Source organism: Odontesthes bonariensis, chromosome 13 (genome assembly GCF_027942865.1).
Source record: "Odontesthes bonariensis isolate fOdoBon6 chromosome 13, fOdoBon6.hap1, whole genome shotgun sequence".
Lineage (NCBI taxonomy): Eukaryota > Metazoa > Chordata > Actinopteri > Atheriniformes > Atherinopsidae > Odontesthes > Odontesthes bonariensis.
The window spans coordinates 15579953-15601906 of NC_134518.1; the positions used below are offsets into that span (position 1 = coordinate 15579953).

The 21954-nt window shown below is 43.4% G+C and overlaps 3 protein-coding genes across 4 annotated transcripts; 1 reads left to right on the top strand and 2 right to left on the bottom strand.

Moving 5' to 3' along the window:
- The first annotated feature begins 383 nt into the window (after window positions 1-383).
- Window positions 384-3470, top strand: mxd3 (MAX dimerization protein 3). The gene is made up of 6 exons (XM_075481132.1): window positions 384-563; window positions 1261-1360; window positions 1517-1546; window positions 1650-1764; window positions 1911-2076; window positions 2238-3470. Exons 1-6 carry the CDS (start codon window positions 494-496, stop codon window positions 2354-2356), a joined length of 600 nt encoding a protein of 199 aa, XP_075337247.1. The 5' UTR covers window positions 384-493; the 3' UTR covers window positions 2357-3470.
- A 101-nt stretch (window positions 3471-3571) lies between these two features.
- prelid1a (PRELI domain containing 1a) lies at window positions 3572-8566 on the bottom strand. 2 transcript variants are annotated; one of them, XR_012772718.1, is made up of 7 exons: window positions 8472-8566; window positions 7698-7817; window positions 6099-6324; window positions 5883-5996; window positions 5502-5580; window positions 4273-4534; window positions 3572-4138 (listed from the first exon to the last, which is right to left on the bottom strand). XR_012772718.1 is itself a non-coding variant. In XM_075481131.1 (6 exons), exons 2-6 carry the CDS (start codon window positions 7787-7789, stop codon window positions 4413-4415), a joined length of 633 nt encoding a protein of 210 aa, XP_075337246.1. In that variant the 5' UTR covers window positions 7790-7817; window positions 8472-8566; the 3' UTR covers window positions 3572-4412. The 2 variants fall into 2 exon arrangements, 1 of the variants encoding a protein (XP_075337246.1); XM_075481131.1 differs by having other exon boundaries at window positions 3572-4534.
- A 541-nt stretch (window positions 8567-9107) lies between these two features.
- npy7r (neuropeptide Y receptor Y7) lies at window positions 9108-14314 on the bottom strand. Its single transcript, XM_075481128.1, has 2 exons — window positions 14242-14314; window positions 9108-11430 (listed from the first exon to the last, which is right to left on the bottom strand). Exon 2 carries the CDS (start codon window positions 11389-11391, stop codon window positions 10276-10278), a length of 1116 nt encoding a protein of 371 aa, XP_075337243.1. The 5' UTR covers window positions 11392-11430; window positions 14242-14314; the 3' UTR covers window positions 9108-10275.
- Between the last annotated feature and the right edge of the window lie 7640 nt (window positions 14315-21954).

A 21954-nucleotide genomic window follows, 5' to 3' on the forward strand; every position in this document is an offset into this window, starting at 1 on the left:
AAGCATAAACTGGATACAAAAGAGTCAACATGAATGGAGTAGGGATGGGAGTGGTTGAAGGTTTGACAATGACGTTTTACGTTGCATCTTGACGCAAATGTTTTCGTGCGTATTTTTGTTTAAAGCCTTGACTAGACTTTGTAATACTTTTCAAGAGAAAAAAGAAACGTTCAGATATTTCACTGACACGCCGTTTATTCTTATAGTGTTGATGACCGTATGATTAGCCAAGCGGGTAAATTCCCTTAATTTATTTCTAGCACAAACAAACTATTTAAAACTAACAGCGTGCCTATTGGAGTCAATGGTGTCCGCTGGTAAAGTGTAGAATTTCCGAGTTTGCGTGGGTCGCTGAACGCAGCATCACGGTCGGGGTTGAGTGGGTTGAGGACGTAGCACAGCACAGACAAGCTGGTCCGCTGCTCCAGGCTGCTGATGCTCGTCCCGCAGTAGGTTGTTTACCTGCCGTCTTTTTACTCTGACACAAACAACAATGGAAGGAAATGTTTGCAACATCCAAGTGCTTCTTCGGGCTGCTGAGTTTCTGGAAAGGAGAGAGCGAGGTTAGTATTTTATGTCAGGGTTTGTGTCAGCGCAGCAGCCAGTTACTTGTTTGTTGTAAAAAAAAACAAAAAAACGATAAGATGCACCACAAAGCCACAATATCGATGCCCGCGACATATAATGCTGAGGCAGAGCTGTTTCCAATTGTTCGATACCTCATCGAAAGTCTCGCTAAGAGGTTACGCTGTGGAGCTTTTGACTCAGTGACCTATATATCGGTCGCATCATTGTACTCAAAGGCGCCAATCTGGACGAGTTTGAAAATGAATCCGGGCGGCGCTGAGCGGTCATCGTTACGGTGACTGAAAGTGAGGCCGGTGGAGATCCGAACAAGTTTCATTCATTGTTTACGTGCTGCTGAAACTTCATTGTTTGGGGGGTTTTGTTCGTTTTTTCTTAGTTGGGAAGCTGGTTCGACGATAGCGGCTAGGTAGTGGGCGATGGCGCCAAAACCAAAAACAAACGTTCAGCTGATGGCAGCAGATACTGTTTTCTTTCCCCCCTCCTGTCACCTAAACACTGATGGTATCTTCCAGCTTTGTAGCACGCACTAGTACATGTTTGTTTGTTGCCCCGTGATTCCAAAATGTCACACAGTGAGGATATGTACATATTTAACATTGTTGCCATTGTCCACAGTGATTCCGCCCATGACTATTTGTCTGACAGCTCTGTTTTGTTTTGTGTCTCCAACAGAGGCAGAACATGGATATGCTTCAGTGCTGCCTCTCAGTCCAGGTCACTCTGATAAAATAAGCAACCAGAAGAGCAAGAAGATATCTGCTGGTGGCAATAGGTGAATACATTATGTAACAGATAACTGACAAGAGGGTGTGGCTATGTGACTTTCAGTTCTGATAAAAAGCTGTTCAACATCACCCACAGGCACTGCTGAGGGACTTTCTATGAACAGTTTCAACGCTAACCAAAATGTCTTTTGCTCTCACTGCAGGTCGGTTCACAATGAGCTGGAGAAAAACAGGTAATCATGAAATTCTTAATTTCAACAATGACAACAGGGGTTCATAGGCTGTTCTCAGGTTGGCTTAACCGCACCAATTGTTTCTTATTGTTGTGCTGTGCAGACGAGCTCAGCTGAGGCACTGCCTGGAGGAGCTGAAGAAGCAGGTTCCCCTGTCATCGGACTCCATGAGGAACACCACTCTCAACTTGCTGAGACAAGCCCAGCTTCACATCAGGGTACACCCTAACATCAAAATGCTTCAAGTTTGGGCTCGAGAGCCCTTTCATGTTGCCCCCCCGGCATCGCCGCTCACCCTGTCCCTGCTGTGTTTTAGCCCCGGTGGGCTCCTCACCTGTTTCTCCCCCTGTGTGCATTATTTCAGAAGCTCCAGGAGCAGGACGAGCGTGCAGAGAAGCTAAAGGGCCGCCTACGCTGGGAGCAGAGAGAGCTGCGGGTTCGGCTGGAGCAGCTGCAGAGAGGCACAGAGAGGATGCGGAACAATAGCCAGGGGTCCACCATGTCCTCCGAGAGGTCAGACTCCGACAGAGGTAAGAGCTCTTTGGTTTATTCTGCACCACTTTGGTCTCTTCGAAGTGGAGAATGATTTGAAATATCAAGATAAAATAGTTTCACCTCAGTGTGAAAAGGATCTTTTACTCCAGCGTTACCTTCTGCTAAAATGTTCGACCTGTGGTTGGTTTCATCACAGAGGACGTGGAGGTTGATGTGGAGAGCATCGTGTTCGACTGTGTGGACTCTGATGGACTGAGCATTGCACACACTGACGCAGACCACTGTTACTCCAGCATGGACAAGGCCTGGCTATGACAGCGGCAAACATGCAGTGTTTGCCAGGTGGACAGGGAGAGGAGAAAACATTCCAAAAAACAAGAGGACGAAGGACAAGGGAGAAAGATACTGTACAACTGAACACTTTTTTTTTTTTTTGGTCAGTACCACCTTTTGGCATTCTCTTATTGAAACGACTTAACGCTAAACATGAGCGAGACGAGTCCATTTGCACTGAACAGCAGTTAAAATCACTGAGCGAGGATGTTTGTTACATCACACGTACGTGTTTTGATGATGGTGGGGTTTTTCCTCCCCCCCAAAACCACGAGGTGTTTCTCCTTCCGATGATTCAAAAATCCAACCTTCTTCAAGGGCTTCTTAAAATCTAAATAGCTTTTTATATTCTACAGTGTGTCTGTACTGAATTCTGCCTTAAATTGGATTTGGTGGAGTATTCTACACAGCTTTTTCTCAGCACTAAGTTTATATTTCAGTGATGTCACGTCTAGCACGCACTTACACATTAACCTGTGCTATGTTTTGTGTTATTGTCCTTTTATCAAAGTTCAGTCATGTATTTAGCTCTTTTTCTTCTGTTGCACATAACGTCCGGCTGTTGCACTTGTTTGGTCTCGACAGGATTTGGGGGTATATCCAAAGGAAAACCATAAACAACATTTAACGTGGTCACATTTGCACATTGATATTTGGCAATAAAGTAGGACCGCCAAATATTAATTTGATGTATCAGTACACAATTCAGTCTGTATTTACAAAGGAAGAATTATGTCACCCGCGTTCAAGTTCATTTGTGAGAGCATTAAAATCAGTTTTAGTCACTGCTAATTTTAACTGACACTAATGAAGAGTGTCGGCCATCAAAATTGTTCAGAAGAGTTAAATATGCATACAAAGACTCCAGTCAGACAGGTAAAACCTACTTGTAATGATTATGCAACTGGTGCTTTTTTTCCCCACAAGTACATATCTAACAACTGAAGGTGCTCTCCAGCTTCACCTTTTTGTTTATGCAAGATGCCTTATTACTCGTTTATCTGTCTCTCCGCCCAGTAATATTATGTAGCAATTTTTGTACCGATGTAAGCTTTTTTTTTTTCCTTTTTAAACAAATAAATATTTTCCTTATTTATGTGCTGTGTTTTACAACTCTTTTTTTAATGATCTGTTGGTTCCAAAACAAACAGGCTTCCTTTCCTCGCTTTAAATCCCAAAATAAAAGACACACGGATGTACACTTCCAGTACAAGGTGTCACCTTGTTATGATTAGAAAATGTCCATTTATTGACAAGCTGATATTCCAATAACAGAGCAAGAATATACTGCTTGGGTATTATAGCGCATACACAGCAAGGAGCTCCTCCATTTGGGTTAGTTGCAACACTACTTACAGCTTGTACCACAGTATCAAATGCAAAGTATTTCTTATCAATTTGATTGCCAACAATATGAACTCTTTAAGCTGACATACTTCAGCGTGAAAACGGTGAGATAATCAGTCTTGGTTCAACACTTAGGGCATGGTAGGGTGAACTAAGCAAACAAAAACAACATGACGCTGAAACAACACAACTGAATCATAAACAAAGCATTAATAACATTTTTTAAGTAATGCTGCTTCTGGATTGTAAGAAATAGGTGAATTGGAACAAGACGTAAAGACGAACAAAGTACAAAGCAAACATCGGTGGGCACAGAGCTTGAGCAAAGGTTTAAGTAACACTTCCAGTGTTGGCTATCATCCTTTTTTCATGGCACCCAGGGCCATATATTCAACCACTCATTTCCAAGATTACCATCTGTGGTAAAAAAAACACAAAAAAAAACAACTGAAATGATGTGGCAGCAGAGGTATAATAAACTCAGTGTGATGTGATGAGGGTGACTGGAACTGGCTCTTGAACCCAGCTCAGGCCTTTTATGGTCCACCCACCATTTTAGTTAGATGCATCCTCACAGAGGTGGTCAACCATGGCTGAGATCTTAAGTCTTCACCAAGTGCTTGTCTGAACAATAAGAGGGGGTAAATGTAAATCTGTCCCAGAATCAGTGGTTGCAGATCTGTGTCGCTCATCATACGTATTGTTTCTTCTGGGCATGTGTGGCGAGGTCCTTTGCTTTCTCTTTAGCTGCCAGTGCCGTCTCTCTTGCCCGCTCTGTTGCCGTTTCTGCTAAGGTTCTTGATGGAGTTTCACCTACACAAGAACAAAAGACTGCTTCTTAGTTTCAATCTAAATTTTCATGCAATTTAGAAGAAAAAAAAAAAATTCTATAATAGAGCTGAAGCAGTGATGGGGGAGAGGAGGTGGGGACAGCTGCAGTTACAAGTATCTGCTGTGACTTTAAGCTCCTCAGTTTCCTGGCAGCAATCGAGGACAAAAATACTCATTACGGAGCTTTTAGCAGTGAGCTTCAACATGAAGAGACAGATGAGCACACGATGTCACACAGATACGTTTGATTCATCAGAACTCAAGGCAAATTCATATTTTACATTATTGGCATGTTCTCAAAAACAATACAGTCAAGCTAAAGGAGTACAAACTCTTATTTTCTAAACACGTTTTTAACAAACATGCAGTTGTAAGTAAGACTTCATTGTGGTCAAACCAAATATCTTAACTTTCTAGTTAAGAGTTGTGCAATTTGAAACTCGTGGCTGGAAACACGATCGAGTTGCTGAATCTGCACGGAAAATAAGTTCCAGCCTCTCTCTGTCACACTCCATTTAGAAGCTGCGGAGCAAATTTTGCAGAATTTCCCAATTTCCTGACTTTTAACCCACAAAAGATGCAGGTCTGTCCTGCTGAATTGGCAGTCAACTTGAGAAAGGGACAGGTTTGTTTCTGATGCGACTTCCTCTCTAACATCCGGTTTTCCCTTTTTTGCCATTCAACATTTTTGGTCATGTCGTACCAAATGTCTTCTAAGTGGACTTAAATTCCTGGAGAGCATCAGAACACCTTTCCCTAATCGTTTCTTTTTTACAGCAGATACTTTGACTTATTACAGCAGGTAATGCAAAAGTCTGATAGACGGAGATGAAATAAAAAAAAAAAATAACAAAAAGGTGAGTTAGGGAAATACTACCAATGAGATAAACACTGCTTTCTAAAATTCATGCTATTAGGAAAATAAAGGGAAAACAGAGTGATAATTTACCTTGCATCCTGGCAAGCACGAACTCAAAGCTTTTCATCGTCTTTGCGGCGCTGGTCTTGAATCTTGCCAGACCAAATTCCTGGAAAGACAACAGAGCAGGAGAGGAAGGTTCTGTGAGTATGTGACAACACATAACTCACATCATCACACAGACACCGTCTCCAGGCCTGGCTACAACAATAATTATAAAAATAAAAACTACCCTATGTCATAAATCATTCAGTAATTCAAGTCCTGACAGCAGATAGCTACAACTGCCCAGCTGTTGCATCCTAACATTGTGTGTTATGTTACTAATTTTACAGAATGACAGACAGGTGGGTGAGTCTCCCTTTCAGACGCCACACACTACTTTCTCTGGGTTGTTCCATTTTAACTGACCTGAATTGCTCTCGAAAGCCCATAGACGTTGGAAGAGACCCAGGCTTCCCTCGTAATCTCCGTCCAGCCGCCGTTTTCAGAGTTAATGCGGTAGTGACACCTCTCCTCCACAGACTGGCACAAAGCGCAAACAACAAGCACAACACACCAGCAACATGAGGCTATGTTTTTACTTTGTGCAGCCCTGAGTGTTTATCGAAGAAAATCTGAAGGTACCATGAGGCGAGCATGGCTGATGTTCCACGTCAGAGTCGTCATGGTCCTCTTCTGAGGATCCACAATGGAGTCCTCAATGATGTACGCCGAGCTGGCCATTTGCTTTGGAAGATATGGTTCCATCCAGCGAGGCGCGCGGCTGGTTTTGGTCAACAGACGTCTGGAAACGAGGCAGTTGGTGGGGGTCACCTCTCGGAAAATGATATCCTCCGTCAAGACATGGTTGCTACCAAAGGACAAGATCAAGAAAATCGGGGAAACGTGATGAAAGTTGGTTTTGTCCAAGCAACAATTCCACACCCGAAGGCTTTTAATTCACTATAATTAAGGGGGAAAAAGAAATACTGGCATGTGAGATGCTAAACAAACTTAAATGAACAAAATAGTTCTTTTGAGAGCAAATGCAGTCAATTTGTCCAAATTAATTAAAGCCAAACAGAATTACTGCCACTGCTGATTAAGGGGAAAAGTACAACCTGCATAATCCCTGATGGTTAGGTCATGTAGCCACAATAGCAAGGAGCAAGCAGAAAGAGGCATGTGGGCAACCAAAAACAAACTCACCAGCACTTACACGGCAGCCGCAAATGCAAACGAAAAAATATTGCTTCTATACGCGTTCTTTTCCCTCCTGTGTCAACATGAAGGAGTTTGCACCTGCATCTGTGAATAAAACGGCTTACTGAAAATAAATTTCAGACGTTTTCCTGAACCCGTGCGGTAATATTCACAGCTTTGTCCCTTGCATACGTACATTTCCAAGGATCCAACCATTCTCGGTACAATATTCTCTACTGCACGAGAAAAAAAAAAAAAAAAAGATTTCTTTGTAAACAGTATTCTAAATGTATGATCTAGCTCTTCATTAAATCACTCAATGTGGTGATTCCGTCGCTTGTTCATAGCAGAAAGGTTCTCCGAGAATTTAACACAGTCATGTGACTAGTCGGTTGTAATTAACCTAATTTGTTGTAAGCTCTTCCTACAGATGAGCTCTAAGCATTACACCACTTTTCCATGAATATCATTTCCCCCATCCAGACTATTTCAAACATACGGCTGGTATCAATTCATAACTAGTATGATAATACCATAGCTCGATAGGTACAATGGTAGCCTTTAATCAGACGGATGCTGATTCGATGCCCAGCTTCCTCAGTCTACATGTGGAAGTCTCCTCGAGATGTTAATCCCACTTTACCCCCAGGATGTTCCTTGCTTGTACGTTGCTTTGGACACAAGTGTCTGCTTATCAAATGTAGTGTAACAAACTAAATTCAAAATCTGATGTCTTTTACTCAAGTTATATTTATGTCAATGATTTTCCAGTAAATGTATCCAGCTTTTGATATACATTTCGTGGTGTCTCCACTTTAAAAATAAATTCAGTAGCATAAAATACAAGTTGCACATTAAAAAAAATGGTCAAATAACTTTTTTTTTTTTTTTAAATACTACAACTGTTTAACATGTGCAGCATACACACATGAAAAGCGTCCAAGCTGCTTATAGAATACGATTTAGGGAAGAAAAATGAAGAAAACCAAATTAGGTCAAGGGTAAACCTGCATTCAGACACTCGACTCTCATCGGCCTCACCTGTAGGGGTTGGGATATCGTTGCCAGAAAGCAATGCAAACTTGGTCCCAGGTGCTTTTCAGCAAACCTGCGCAGCAAAAATACTTCACCATTGTTCCCGTGGTTTACTCTGGCAGTATTCTGTTGAGATACGGAACAAAGAAAAGGTGTTTGTTGGTCGGTGTTATGCAAGTAATGGTCGAAAGTTACAGCAGGTGGACCGGGGTTTAATGTTCACAGCAGTAGCTGGTGGCAAACACTCGTGCATTCCTGCGCGGTTCATTCGGTCTCAGTTCCGAAGGCTTAAAAAGCTGATATTTACGTTATCCTAAGTGACAACAATCCAAATGAATCAATACTGAGACAACCAATAGGGAAAATATTTCACTGTGGAATTGTATGTCCGCGATTGTATTTATTCAGCACTCAATCGTGGCCCTTTCGACAGTGTTCATGAAGCTTCCTAGCCAGCATTACAATACCGCTATCTGTTAAAAGAGGAAGCATTATAATATTTTATTACTTTGTCAATGCCGCAATGAGTCGGTTAGTGTGACTGACAACAGGCTATGTCCCTGTTAATATAACCGCTGGTATATATTTCAACAAATAGAGGCTAACGTCAGATAAAACCGTTGTCACATTTGTCACGTAGTCGCTCCTTAGCTTCCTGCTTAGCATGAGCTAGCCTAGCATGAGGCTAATCTCCTGAATGTATGACAGACTGCGCCCCGGAAATGTCTTCTAACTAAGATCAGAGAAAAATTAAGCCATTTCAAAGGCAACGAGGGTTACCTGCAAAGTAAAACGACTCAAAATGTCAGAATTAACATTTCATGCTCCTGTCGGGATGAACTTCATCTTATGGCTACCGATACACCACGTCAAACGTGACTGTAATGAGTTAGAAGGTCAAACATCAACGACATATCCGGTAGGTGGTGCGGGCTGCGATGACAGCTTTAATCACTAGAGGGCAGCAGGGGACTGTGTAAGATGCCAGACAGGACTCAGGTCTATCTCCATAGTTTATTGGTCAGTTTTAAAATGTATAAAATAAAAAAACTTGTGTAATCTGCAAGGCTCCTTCGAAAATGTGTTACCCAGAAAATGATAAATTATCTTCAAATCCATGATTAATAATAAAACAAAACTCTCGTGAATTTTACTTAATTATGCTAAGTAATTAAGAGATTTAACAATATCCTCACATCCACTATGATAGCTAATGGGTCTGAGACTAATATTAATAAACTGGGAGTGCAGATACAAGCTAAGAGCCCCCATAATAATCTGTATTACATAAAAGAACATGAGCTTAAACCAGGAAATGAAAAACGTGGGTATAAAAGCCAGCAATACATGTGCAATTGGTATTTTCTCTGCTGAAAGATGAATCACACTGCGTAAGCCACACTTTTCATCTTGCTAATTAAATGCTTTATTGAATTGACTTGACCTCCTTTTTTAAAAAAAAAGTCTTTAGAGTACATAATTCTTTGTTGATGTTCATGTTGATTTTCCATCTGTCCCGTTCAGAGAGGTAATAATCTGTATACTACATGCAGGCTGCATGCACCATAGCACTGGACCTATTGAAGACACCCAAGAGATCAGAGTAGTCAGTTTGGTCCTGCTAATTAAGTTATATTCCGTTTTACTATACACCCGGAAAGATCTGGCATTTACTCTGCCTCTACATGTACAAGTCAAGATTGCTTTATTTCACATGGAGGCACAAACCATAATTTCTCCTAATAGACTAATCAGGTGTGGGGTTTGTGTGTACAGTCAAGACTCAATATGTGTGACCAGGGGCCCTGTGGTTGATTAATCACCTTGAGTTCATTAAAGATCATCAACAAAGGACACTTTAGCATCAGTGTAATGAACAATGAATTCCCCCGTTGTGTTCACATCTCCTCAAACCAGCGTCTGTAATGACGATATCAGCAGCCCGTCACTCCCTCTTCACACAGGTCACTGGCTTTCAATCCCACTCCTCTGGAAACTGTCCCGCTGGTTCATCTAATCAGGAACAGCTGGTTGCCAGGTGAAGACAATTAACTTCCTGTTTAGACGGAATATTAGAGACCACCTCCACCAAATTCTTGGACAAGAATTGTAGGTTACTCAGCTAGAACTTTGTCATTAATCCAAAATACAGGATTAATTACGTGAAAATTTTCCAAATGATGTTCAGCAGCCAACAATGTGAAAGCACGAAAATGTCAACTTTCACAGTCACAATAATAATGTAATCACTGTCTTCTGTTCAGTAAGTATTATAAATTGTACATTACTTACCATTTACAGAGCACATTTTACATTGTTCCAAGTTAAATAACACTTAAGTAAACATCTTAAACACATATCAGAGTAGGTTTGACACATGTATTCCACTAGTACCATTCACAAAAGGTAAGAAGAGCCTCACATAAAGCGATTTGCATGCAAAGCTTTAGGCCCTTGTCAGTGACATAAATACTTAAGATCAGACCATTCAAGTCAAAAGGCTACTTCTGAACTACACGCTCCTCAGAACAGAGGTGTTCCTAGTGTGCTCCTATTGTACAGGCGTTTTCAACTGTGGCGACTCTCAGACAGCTGTGGGAGGGTGTCCTCCGTTACGGCCATTTAGAGTCAGCCCTTTTATGGAGCGTGTCCTGAACGACCCCTCCGGGTGGAAAGATTCGGGCTTGTCCTCACAACGAAAGACCATGAGGAAGCCGTTCCTGTAGTTTTTATTCATCCACCCGTACAGCAGAGGGTTGGTAAAAGTTGAACACATGGCCACGATATGGAATAGTGTGTATATGAGTTTATACTCCTCAAACCTTAGCACCAGATCCAGGTCGCTTGCCAGCTGAAACACATGAAAAGGCAGCCAACAGATAACAAACACCACCACCACCAGCGCCAACATCTTGGTGGTCTTTTTGCGCCGGTTGATGCTGTCGTTACGGCTAGATGGGCTGACGTGGTTCTTCAGTTTGATCCAGATGCATATATAAGCATAACTGATGATGGCCAGGGGAATGATATACTGCAGGAGAAGCATTAAGAGGCTGTAGATGACTCCGTCTCTGCTGGTTCCATTGGGCCACTTCTCAGAGCAGACAGCTATACGGAGGTTGATTGATGAGATCTCTTCATTGCGGTGTTCTCTGAAGATGGCCAAGGGTGCTGCCAGGACAGCAGACATAGTCCAGGTGAACGCCATGATGAGGAGGCTGGAGCGCCACGTCAGGCGCCGGCCCAGGTGGAAGACGATGCAGCGGTAACGCTCCAGAGCTATGACAGTGAGAGTCAGGATGGACACATGCACACTCAGGGCCTGGGCAAAGGGCACCATGTGGCACAACACAGCTCCAAACTTCCACTCATCCAGCAGAGTGTAAACCAAAGTGAAGGGCAGGCAGAGAGTGCTCACAAGAAGGTCGGCCAGGGCCAGGTTGGCTATGAAAAAGTTGGTCACTGTGCGCATGTTTTTGTAGCGAATAATCATGTAGATGACAAGAGAGTTGCCCAGCAGCCCCAGTAGGATGATTAGGGAATAAGCTGTGATCAAGGTGATCTGGACTCCAAGGTGCTTAGTGATGTCTTTGTGGAAACCAGGTGGGTGCAAACCCATGCTGTCGTTAAGTAGAAACGAGGGATCAGTTTCACCAGCCTCCCCTTCTCCTGTGCTGTTGGACGTGTCTGGTGGGCTCATTTTACTGTAAGATGTTAGATATCGAGGCTGCGTTGACACCTGAGCAGCGAAAAGACATAAAACACAATAGCTGTTTGAGGCACATTCCAACAGTGACAAGAAATGACAGTGTGAGATGAGAAAAATACACTTTGCTTCAGCTGTTAATTTATTTTAATAATTTTTTTTTTTTTTTTTACATTTCTCTCTAATTTAGAAAGCAATCTGATCTGCATTTCTTGTCAGTGAAATCAGTTGTTTGCCTACCCAGAGGGGGTTTAACACAGGCCAGCGTGCCCACTCCTAACAACAACCCCAACAGGAGTACTAAGTGCAGTTAAAGAGGACCTAAGTGTCCTCCCCAGAGGTATCACTGTCGGGAGGCTGAATCTTGGGTCTCTTGAAATTGAGGTTTAATGGTTTGAGCCGCTCCTCCAGGTGTGTACCACCTTCCATTTGCAGCCTATCGTTACGTGTAATGAGACCCTCTGTCAGTTGGAGAAATGAACTGTACACACTCCCGTCTGAATGAAAGCAAAGTGAGAGCATGGGAGAATAATTTACTTTGTCTTCATTGTCTTTTCCTCCTCAGCACAAGTGCTTTTACAAATTAGATTTTTTAATGACATATGAGCTAAAATAGAAACAATATGCGGTTGTTCGGCATACAAGGTGCTTTGCAAATCTGATCCCAATATGAAAACCATCTGGGACTGAATTTATGAGTAGTGGAACCGTGCAATTTAGAAGATAAGGAAATTCTCTGATGTGTGAAGCCTATCATTGCAATGACTGTTCGTGATAGGATTTAAGAGGTGGCTGTCCTGAAAAGCAAAGAAGATGAAATTCAGCTTTTAGGTACGGATAAGAACTAATAGAAAATGAGCTCTCTTTGTGGAGTCATGCAGGAACACAATCAGATTACATTATTACCTCGGGCTATTTATACTGAAAATACCTTCAACCATGCTCTACAGGTAGCTTGCGTATTTGTTTACGGCATGCAGTTTTTCTGAGGAACACCTGTGTCATTATCAATGTGAAAGGGGTATTGATGGAAGCAATGACGAGGAGTGGGCCAGTTCAAAGCCAGATCATTAGAGGTACAGGCTGCTCTCACACACTGCCTGCAACTCACAAAGGGAAAAAGGTGGGCCCAATATTCAGGATTTCAGTGTGAAAAAAAACGCAGTTCACTTTCTTATCAATTTAGTCTATTTACATGTACAAGGCAGGCAGCTGAATAGAGGGTAGACGTTGAGTGTAAAAGCCTCTGCCAGTGTTTGATTCTGGTGTAATGCTTCTATATCCTTATCAAGCAGATTAATCTTAATTTAATCGCAGCAAGAAGATTTCGAGAAGTAAAAAGCACTCTGGTTTTAAGGAATTAACTCTTTAGGAGTACTTATCTTTTTTGTGTGTGCTTACAGGCCTGAAGTGACTCTACACATTTAATTGACTAACAGTCAATTCTTGAAGTTTTTTCTCTCTGAGAAATAACTGAGACGAACCACAACATAATTTGGTGAGAGGTCACCTCTTCCGTGGCAGACACTCTTTGGTTGCTCTGGGAATTCAGCCAGCAAACAACTACAAGGACCATAGTTCACTGAGCTTATTTACAAGATCTTACTTTCATCGGATTTCTTTATTTGAAGCGGAATAAATGACATGTGAAGCCCTTATTTGTTGCTGCGATATGTAATTTATTAGCTATTGACTGAGTAGAAATCAGTATTCTTTGCACCAGATTTAAAAATAAGGGTTTATACAACCCAAAAACATGCATGTTAGGTTAATTGGTGTCTCTAAAATTGTCCTTAGGAGTGAGTGTGAGCGCGTGTGTGGTTGTTTGTCTTGTTTGTCTCTCTGTGTGGCCCTGTGATGGACTGGCGACCTGTCCAGGGTGTACCCTGCCTCTCGCCCGATGACCGCTGGGATAGGCTCCAGCCCCCCCGCGACCCGACCGACGGATTCAGCGGGTATAGAAAATGGATGGATGGTTTATACAACCAGTGTGTGTACATGCTGTATGATGTGCCTTTAAACTACAGCGCATTTCCTTGAAACGTAAAACCTGTCTACAACATTTTGGCCCCATACATGATTAAACACACACATAAGCACATCATATGTCATGAGATGACTTGCAGGATAACTCAGATCCCATAGGCACAGAAAATGTGACCATGAGCACTGGAGCGTTCCAGTAACCCAGTGAACACGCACACCCCTCCTGAACCCTCAGTCACCAGCGCACGCTGCTGCAGAGGAGCATGGGGTAGAGATTTATAAGGCAGGCTGCAGGCGACATTTGCACTCTACTAAGCATGAACAATTTGTTTAAAAAGCACAGTTTTTGAACCAGAAATTAAACGTGCCACTAACTAATGTGTTACCATGTGGATCATTACTCCAGCAGGTGGGCTGGAGCAATGATCCACAGCTCAAATGGATTCAGGCAAACTCAGTGCGCTTTAGATTTTGATGAAGCAATTCATTGCTAATCAACAATGCATTGATGCGTAATTTGAGACCGTTTGTTCAACTTAGTCAATGGTGCGCATTCAAATGTCTCCAACTGAGCTCTCAAAGCTTATTCATTAGACCAGACAGGTGCAAAACATTTGCTTCCAAGATAAATCTTCTCCGGTAAACGTTAATTGGATATTGGATCATCCTACCTTGAAAAGGTTTCCTTTTATCCAAATTACGCACATGTAACACTTCTACAAACTACAGGTTACGCTGTTGCATAAGAAGCGATAGATTCATATTTTGCATCTCTGGGATACCTTTTTATCGCTAAACTAGCCTCGTAATATCAATTTAATGTCCACACAAAGGCTACCCGCATATCAATGGACTCACCTTTCCAACTATTTATCCTCTGGAGAAACGAGTCTTCACCCGAGAGTGGCATGAAACAAGTGGGGTAAAACACGAAGCTCCTCCCAGGCTTTAGTGCGCATCTTGTGCCTCCACAGTGCGTTCCTGACTCTGATCAACCGGATTCAAGCGTCCCCATCTGTGTCAGGGACCGTCACTCAGATATGCGCAAAAGGACCGCGCTCTGTAGATCCCCTCCTTCGTCTAATCCAATCTATAACATTCGATGATGAAATGTGATTCGAGACCAGAAAATATAGTTTAAAATGCAAGCGCTCGCGTCACTCTCGTCTACTCAAGCTGCCCACTTAGTTCCTCGGCTCTCTATTTCTCCCCATCGTCCGTGAGCATGATATTGAATGAACTTTGGAACAATTCTGGGCTGTAAAGTGAATCCTCGTATTCTTTTATTTGACTCCCCTCATCACAGTCATAACTGATCTATATTCAGCCAGGCAGCATTTAAACTACTCTGACTCGACATCTTTTTCTCGTGCAGCAGGTCAAGTGTGTTAGGTGAAGGGTCAGGTTTTAAGTGCTAGATCAGTGAATGAAGTAGTTATGGAAACAGTTTGGTGGTTGATTGCAATCAAAATTTCAGTGTTCAAAAAAAAAAACACAACCAAATTAATGCAAAATCTTATGTTTTTAATTAATTCGGTTATGTTACTGGGAGGCTGCATGAATTTGCCATAAAGAGGAGAGCTTAACAGGTCCAAAAGAGCTGTCCTGGAGCTGTTTCTCGTCGCCCAAGTTTATCGTTCAGGCAGCTCCACTTATGGCATCCTTAAATCTTTTCTTTTGTCTCAGAAGTTGGGATTACTGGTATTGATTTGGGAAAGCTGCCACTAGGCCTTAGTCTATTTGACAATGAGAGCCAGCTGGGCGGGCCTGCACCTGCAGTGGGTCGCTCTGCAGTCAAGGCTGAGAATCCTTTCAGGTTGTAAAGAGTGAAGAGGAGGTTTCCAGAGTGGCACTGCCAAAAGTTATCTCTTTTGTTTCAGTTAACCCATTTGTTTCCAATGTGTCTTTGCTGATTAATTTGCTGATTTGGCTTTCCAACAACCTTCTCATTGCAGGGAGTGAAAGGTTGTGAACCTTTCAGAATTTCTGCATTTTAATAAAACATCGTCATATTTTCTTATATGCTCTAAAAATTTAATTTGAAAACCAATTTCAATTTAACGTATGAGACAAAAACCTATTTAGTCATTTATTTCACTGTGGAAGTTGATGGAATATTTCACATCTGTGAGTGGCAAAAAGCTAACCTTTCAGCATCTGGTGGGACGCCCTTTTGCAGCAGTAATTGCAACCTAATGATTCCAGTAAACGTTTATCAGTGCAGCACCACTGCAGTACTGCCCATTCATCCGCACTGAAAGGCTTCAACTCTGCAATGTTAGTGTGCTGCTCACATGAACTGCTCACTTCAGGTCCTTCCACAATATTTGTATCGGGTTGAGGCCAGGACTTTGGCCTGGTCATTCCAAAACACTAACTTTCTTCTCCTTTAATTGTTTGAAAGGATGACTTGTGTGCTCGGGATTGTTGTATGACTTGCTTTCTCTAAAGATTCAGTTCACAGTTTGATGTCCTTACATTCTTGACAACAGTTTCTTGATGGCTGTTATAATGCAAAAATGATCATTCATTTAATGACAGCAAGCCATCCTGGCTCAGTTGCAGATAAAAAGTCAACCTTGATACAACCAGTGGGATCTTTAGCTACATGCAGTTACACAGCAACATTCTTTTAGAAGGTCAGTTGCTTTCTCTTTACAGCCCTGCCATGCACACTGTTCCACACTTATGAATATTAATATTAGCCAGTGTGGTAGACCTTTAGTTCCTTTCAGTTTCCTTGGGTTCCTTTGTGACCTCGCAGACTATTACATACCTTATAGTTGAAGTCCTTGTGGGTTGATCTCTCCATGGGAGGGGAACAATTTATCACACTTTAAACGTTTTTTTTGTGACCTTTTTCAGTCTGATTATTATCAAGTACTCTTGGGTCTTAAGAAATTAATTTGTCCCAGGATACATTTACACAAACATGTGCTACGAGGAATGGACATTTATAAATCCCTGTTCTTTAAGGTCCCAAGTCACTGTTGATTTTCATCTCACTGAATGAAAACACTTGACTCTAATTTCACTTTCATGTTAGCTGCTAATCCCAGAGGTTCACATTCTTTAGCTCCTCACACATGTGTAATACTGGATCCTTTTTCCTTAATAAATAAACATCAAAGTGTAACACTTTTGTTCCACTTGCTGAATTGGGTACTGTTCATGAAATCTTTGACATTTGAAAATCTGATGATGTGTGAGGTATTTATGCAGAACAAATATCAAATTGAAACCAAACCAATTTATATGGTTCTTAGACTTTCAAAACACAGCCCTCAGGAATCCGCTCTATTTGTCTGCTGCTCTCCATCTGATTGCTGTTCCTGCTTTTCTGAGAGCACTGCGCCACAGATCTGATGAAACAATCACAGACTGTGGCTTCCTCATGTCGTTCAGCATACACACTCTAGGCTTGTGTGTGTCTGTCACTCGTTACTCGTCGTGTAAGCTTTGAGAATCAATAAATGTGAGAGTGGAGGACAAACAGACAAACATAGAAATCCCTTTCCCACATCTCCCTTTTCTCATAAAGGTTACTCTTTTACAGCTGCACAATGTAACGCACACAACAGCCTTTAACTCTTCAATTTTTAAACATATGGATTCAAACGGATGGACAATCTGTGAAAGTTTGCAAATTGGATGCCTGAAGTAAATGTTTGTGTGGGAGGTTTAAAATATGCATCTGAGGGAACTTGCCCTTTATTCTAAGATGTTGGCAACATGCTGAAGGAAAAAAACCTGCTTCTACTTCTGCTTCTGCTTCTATGTCTCCCTTCACTCTTTGTTCAATTCAACTTACATTTAATTGCCATTCCTTGTAGACATGCCTACTGATACCAAGGACATCTCCTTACTCTTATTTGGGAATTTTCAGGTTTCAGCAACCCGATGGGAGTTTACATTCCACGATTTTAGATCGGGTGTGTCAAGAAAATTTTCATTTTCAGTACACACGCTTAATTGGTTTTATACAATGAGTTCTGTTAACTTGTCAGAGAGCCTGTTGCTCAGCCTATGAAACCAGCAGTAAACTGCTTTCTGTGGCTTAAGACACGTCAGCTTTGAGAAAATCACCCTGATCAGGGTTTTCTCAGCTGAAACATGGCAAATTGCAGCAAAAAGCCTGTGTTAAAATCTTGAGGTATTTTTAAGATGCGGCCATTTCCTTGACAGGAGGTTTTGTCCAGTGAAACTACTGATTGTCCAGTGTTCTGTGGGTTTGACCTGTAATGTGGGACTAAGAGTACTGAACTGCTGGTAGGTATAGAACGGGATTTTTTATTTCTCCCCCAGAATTCTATGCTGTACCATGTAACACCTCTGTTCATTTTAGCTGTTTTATCAAGTTCCAACTTTCTCATGTGGCAGTTCACAGATCAGCTGTGCAGTCCTTGTTATGGACCCTTTTTTTTTTTCAATGTCCCCCATAAAATCTTTCATCTAATTTAGATCTGGTCCGTTACCTGGCCATGTCCTTGAGCGGATGTCTTTCTCAAAGAAAAGTCTCTGCGGCAAGATGCATTACACTGAAAAATGACCTCAATATCACCAAATCTCCTTTTGATTGAGGGAATAAGAAAAGTCTCCAAAATGTAAAAATATACATGTGTATTTATTCTAAATGGGTAATGACTGCCATCTCCCTTGGTCCTGTTTATCTGACGTCAGCCCCTTATCATCAGTGATTGTGGAAATTTGCTTGTTTTCTTCAGTCTTTATATGTTTCATTGGACCTGCACCAAACAAAGTTCCAGCATCATCTCCCTCCCTAATACAGTTTGGTGATTCATAACTAAATATCGCTTACATACAATAATCCACAGTCCATGACTGCCTCTCTTTGGCCCACTGTTCTGTTTAGGTGTTATTGGTGGTTTACGTTTGGCTTTTCTGGATGTAAATCCCATTTCCATTCGCCTCTTTCTTGCAGTTCTGTCACAAACACTGACTCCTGTTTCGTGGCCTTTGCTCTTCATTTTTTCCCTATTTTCAGGGATGCTGTTTTGAGTTTTCTCTCCTGATGTTTGACCTCTTTCTTGGTCGACCATAATGATTCCTTTTTACAGCCTTTCCATTTCGTTTGTACTTGCTCCAGATTTTAGACACAGCAGGCTGAAAACAACGAGCATCCTCAGACACACTCTGTGTTGAATTACCTCCCTGAAGGAGTTTTGTAATCCTTTCCACAGTTTCCAATGACTCTCTTGTTGAAGCCCTTTTTCTTTCCAATCAGCCTGGTGCAAAAAGCTCATCAAGCTCTGCAAGCTCTCTCTTTTAACTGCAGACGCACTTGAATATGTAGACTTGTGCAGGTATTTGTTTCAGAAATGCAAATTACAAGCTGATTTAATATTTTCTTCTCTACTTGATCTGAAACAAAAAAGCCAGAAATTACTGCAGTTTTATTTTTTCGAAGTATGTTTTACAAAGTGAGAATGTTCAGCTGTTAAATTAAATTTTGTGTCATATATGCTTTATTTATTTATTCATTTACTTATTTACTTAATAAAACAGCTGGATGAACATCCCCCAAGAATGGTGATGCCACAGTTTTTGCCAGGGGTTGTATTTGTGAGGATGGTCTATGTGCATTATTTTGATCATATTAATGTATTATTTTCAATGAATTCAATTAAGTTGAGCAGCTTGAGCAGAGAGACCCAGACGTCCCTGTCCCCGGCCACTTCCTCCAGCTCTTCTTGGGGGACCCCGAGGCGTTCCCAGGCCAGCCGAGAGACATAGTCTCTCCAACGTGTCCTGGGTCTTCCCCGGGGCCTCCTCCCAGTGGGACGGGCCCGGAACACCTCACCGGGGTGGCGTCCAGGAGGCATCCTAACCAGATGCCCGAGCCACCTCATCTGACTCCTCTCAATGCGGAGGAGCAGCGGTTCTACTCCGAGCCCCTCCCGGATGACCGAGCTTCTCACCGTATATCTAAGGGAGAGCCCAGACACCCTGCGGAGGAAACTCATTTCGGCCGCTTGTATTCGCGATCTCGTTCTTTCGGTCACTACCCACAGCTCGTGACCATAGGTGAGGGTAGGAACACCGATCCGCCTGTCAATCTCCTGCTCCATTCGTCCCTCACTTGTGAACAAGACCCCGAGATACTTGAACTCCTCCACTTGGGGAAGGATCTCATTCCCGACCCGGAGAGAGCATTCCACCCTTTTCCGGCCGAAGACCATGGTCTCGGATTTGGAGGTGCTGATTCTCATCCCAGCCGCTTCACACTCGGCTGTGAACCGCTCCAGTGAGAGCTGAAGGTCACGGTCCGACGACACCAACAGAACCACATCGTCCGCAAAAAGCAGAGACCCGATTCTGAGGTCGCCAAAACGGACCCCCTCAACACCCTGGCTGCGCCTAGAAATTCTGTCCATAAAAATTATGAACAGAATCGGTGACAAAGGGCAGCCCTGACGGAGTCCAACCCTCACAGGAAACATGTCCGACTTACTGCCGGCAATGCGGACCAAACTCTGACACCGGTCATACAGAGACCTGGGCTGTTCCCATATCAAGGAGTCCGGCACTCCATACTCCCGGAGCACTCCCCACAATAGTCCCCGAGGGACACGGTCGAACGCCTTCTACAAGTCCACAAAACACATGTAGACTGGTTGGGCGAACTCCCATGCACCCTCCAGGATCCTGCCGAGGGTATAGAGCTGGTCCACTGTTCCACGGCCAGGACGAAAACCACACTGCACATACTGAATCCGAGATTCGACTATCCGGCGGATCCTCCTCTCCAGTACCCCCGAAAAGACCTTACCAGGGAGGCTGAGGAGTGTGATCCCCCTATAGTTGGAACACACCCTCCGGTCCCCCTTTTTAAAGAGGGGGACCACCACCCCGATCTGCCAGTCCAGAGGCACTGCCCCCGATGTCCACGCGATGCTGCAGAGGCGTGTCAACCAAGACAGCCCCACAACATCCAGAGCCTTGAGGAACTCAGGACGGACCTCATCCACCCCTGGGGCCTTGCCACCGAGGAGCTTTTTAACCACCTCGGCAACCTCGGCCCCAGAAATGGGAGGTCCCACGTCCGAGCTCCCCAACTCTGCTTCCTCATCGGAAGGCGTGTCGGTAGGATTGAGGAGGCCCTCGAAGTATTCCCCCCACCGACTCACGACATCCCTAGTTGAAGTCAGCAGAGACTGCCTAAGGTTGGTCAGACAAGAAGGACTCACCTCTCCAAGACAGCCACACAAAAGCATGCTAAAATTATTCAGAAACTCACCTAGACAGTGCCTCCTCCAGGGACTCCAAAAAGGGTGGGTACTCTGAACTGCCGTTCGGTGCATAAGCACAAAAAACAGTCAGGACCCGTCCCCCCACCCTAAGGCGGAGGGAGGCTACCCTCTCGTCTACCGGGGTAAACCCCAATGTACAGGCACACAGCCGGGGGGCAATAAGTATGCCCACACCTGCTCTACGCCTCTCACCACGGGCAACTCCAGTGTGGAAGAGAGTCCAACCCCTCTCGAGGAGGCTGGTTCCGGAGCCCAAGCCATGCGTCGAGGTGAGTCCGACTATATCTAGCCGGAACCGCTCAGCCTCGCGCACCAGCTCAGGCTCCTTCCCCAGCAGAAAGGTGACGTTCCACGTCCCAAGAGCCAGCTTCAGTAGCCGAGGATCAGACCGCCAAGATCTCCGCCTTCGGCTGCCACCCAGCTCACAATGCACCCGACCCCCTTGGCCCCTCTCACGAGTGGTGAGCCTGTCGGAAGGGGGACCCGTGTCGTTTCTTCGGGCTGTGCCCGACCGAGCCCCACGGGCACAGACCTGGCCACTAAGCGCTCGCTGGCGGGCCCTATACCTGGGCCTGGCTCCAGGGGGAGGCCCCGGTAACCCACGCCCGGGCGAAGGAACACGGTGTCCAATGTTTTTTTTCCATCATAGAGGGTCTTGTGAGCTGTTCTTTGTCTGGTCCCTCATCTAGGATCTGTTTGCCATGGGTGACCCTACCAGGTAATGGATGGATGGATGGATCAATTAAGTTGAATTTTTCTGTGAAACTTTATCAACCAAAAATCTAACCCTCCTGGCTAAAAATGACGTAAACAGATTATCATCAGCCACAGATTCTTTGTGAGCTTCTTCGCACATTCCTCTAGCCTCTCTAAAATGTTTATAGTAAATTATTCCCTGATTATTTGGCTCAATTTGTCAGATCTTTGTCTGTTTGGAGGGCCACGTTTCCCTGCAGACTACCTCTTTTTCTTCCAGAATCTCAATGGAGCCCTCTTTTCCGAGTATCATCTAAGAACCCCCACAAAAATTCACCCTGGTTAATTTGAGCTCAGTTACAACCAACATCTTAAAATAGACCCTTTAGCAGAGACTGCCTAAGGTTGGTCAGACAAGAAGGACTCACCTCTCCAAGACAGCCACACAAAAGCATGCTAAAATTATTCAGAAACTCACCTAGACATAGAAGAAAGCTTTTTTAATGACAAATTTGTGGTTGCATGAGACTGAAATTAAGTTGTAAGGGCTGTTTTAATGTGACCAACTCCACTGCACAGATTCTTATTTTTTTCTAAAATTAGC

What these genes read in the sequence shown, in the direction of transcription:
- npy7r (XM_075481128.1), bottom strand. Translation starts at nt 11,391, where the DNA reads ATGAGCCCACCAGACACGTCCAACAGCACAGGAGAAGGGGAGGCTGGT.
- mxd3 (XM_075481132.1), top strand. Translation starts at nt 494, where the DNA reads ATGGAAGGAAATGTTTGCAACATCCAAGTGCTTCTTCGGGCTGCTGAG. An exon ending in ATATCTGCTGGTGGCAATAG is followed by an intron (nt 1,361 to 1,516) that starts GTGAATACATTA and finishes CTCTCACTGCAG; the next exon opens with GTCGGTTCACAATGAGCTGG. An exon ending in AAGCCCAGCTTCACATCAGG is followed by an intron (nt 1,765 to 1,910) that starts GTACACCCTAAC and finishes GCATTATTTCAG; the next exon opens with AAGCTCCAGGAGCAGGACGA.
- prelid1a (XM_075481131.1), bottom strand. Translation starts at nt 7,789, where the DNA reads ATGGTGAAGTATTTTTGCTGCGCAGGTTTGCTGAAAAGCACCTGGGAC. An exon ending in TCAGCCATGCTCGCCTCATG is followed by an intron (nt 5,997 to 6,098) that starts GTACCTTCAGAT and finishes GCTTTGTGCCAG; the next exon opens with TCTGTGGAGGAGAGGTGTCA. An exon ending in GGCTTTCGAGAGCAATTCAG is followed by an intron (nt 5,581 to 5,882) that starts GTCAGTTAAAAT and finishes TTGTCTTTCCAG; the next exon opens with GAATTTGGTCTGGCAAGATT.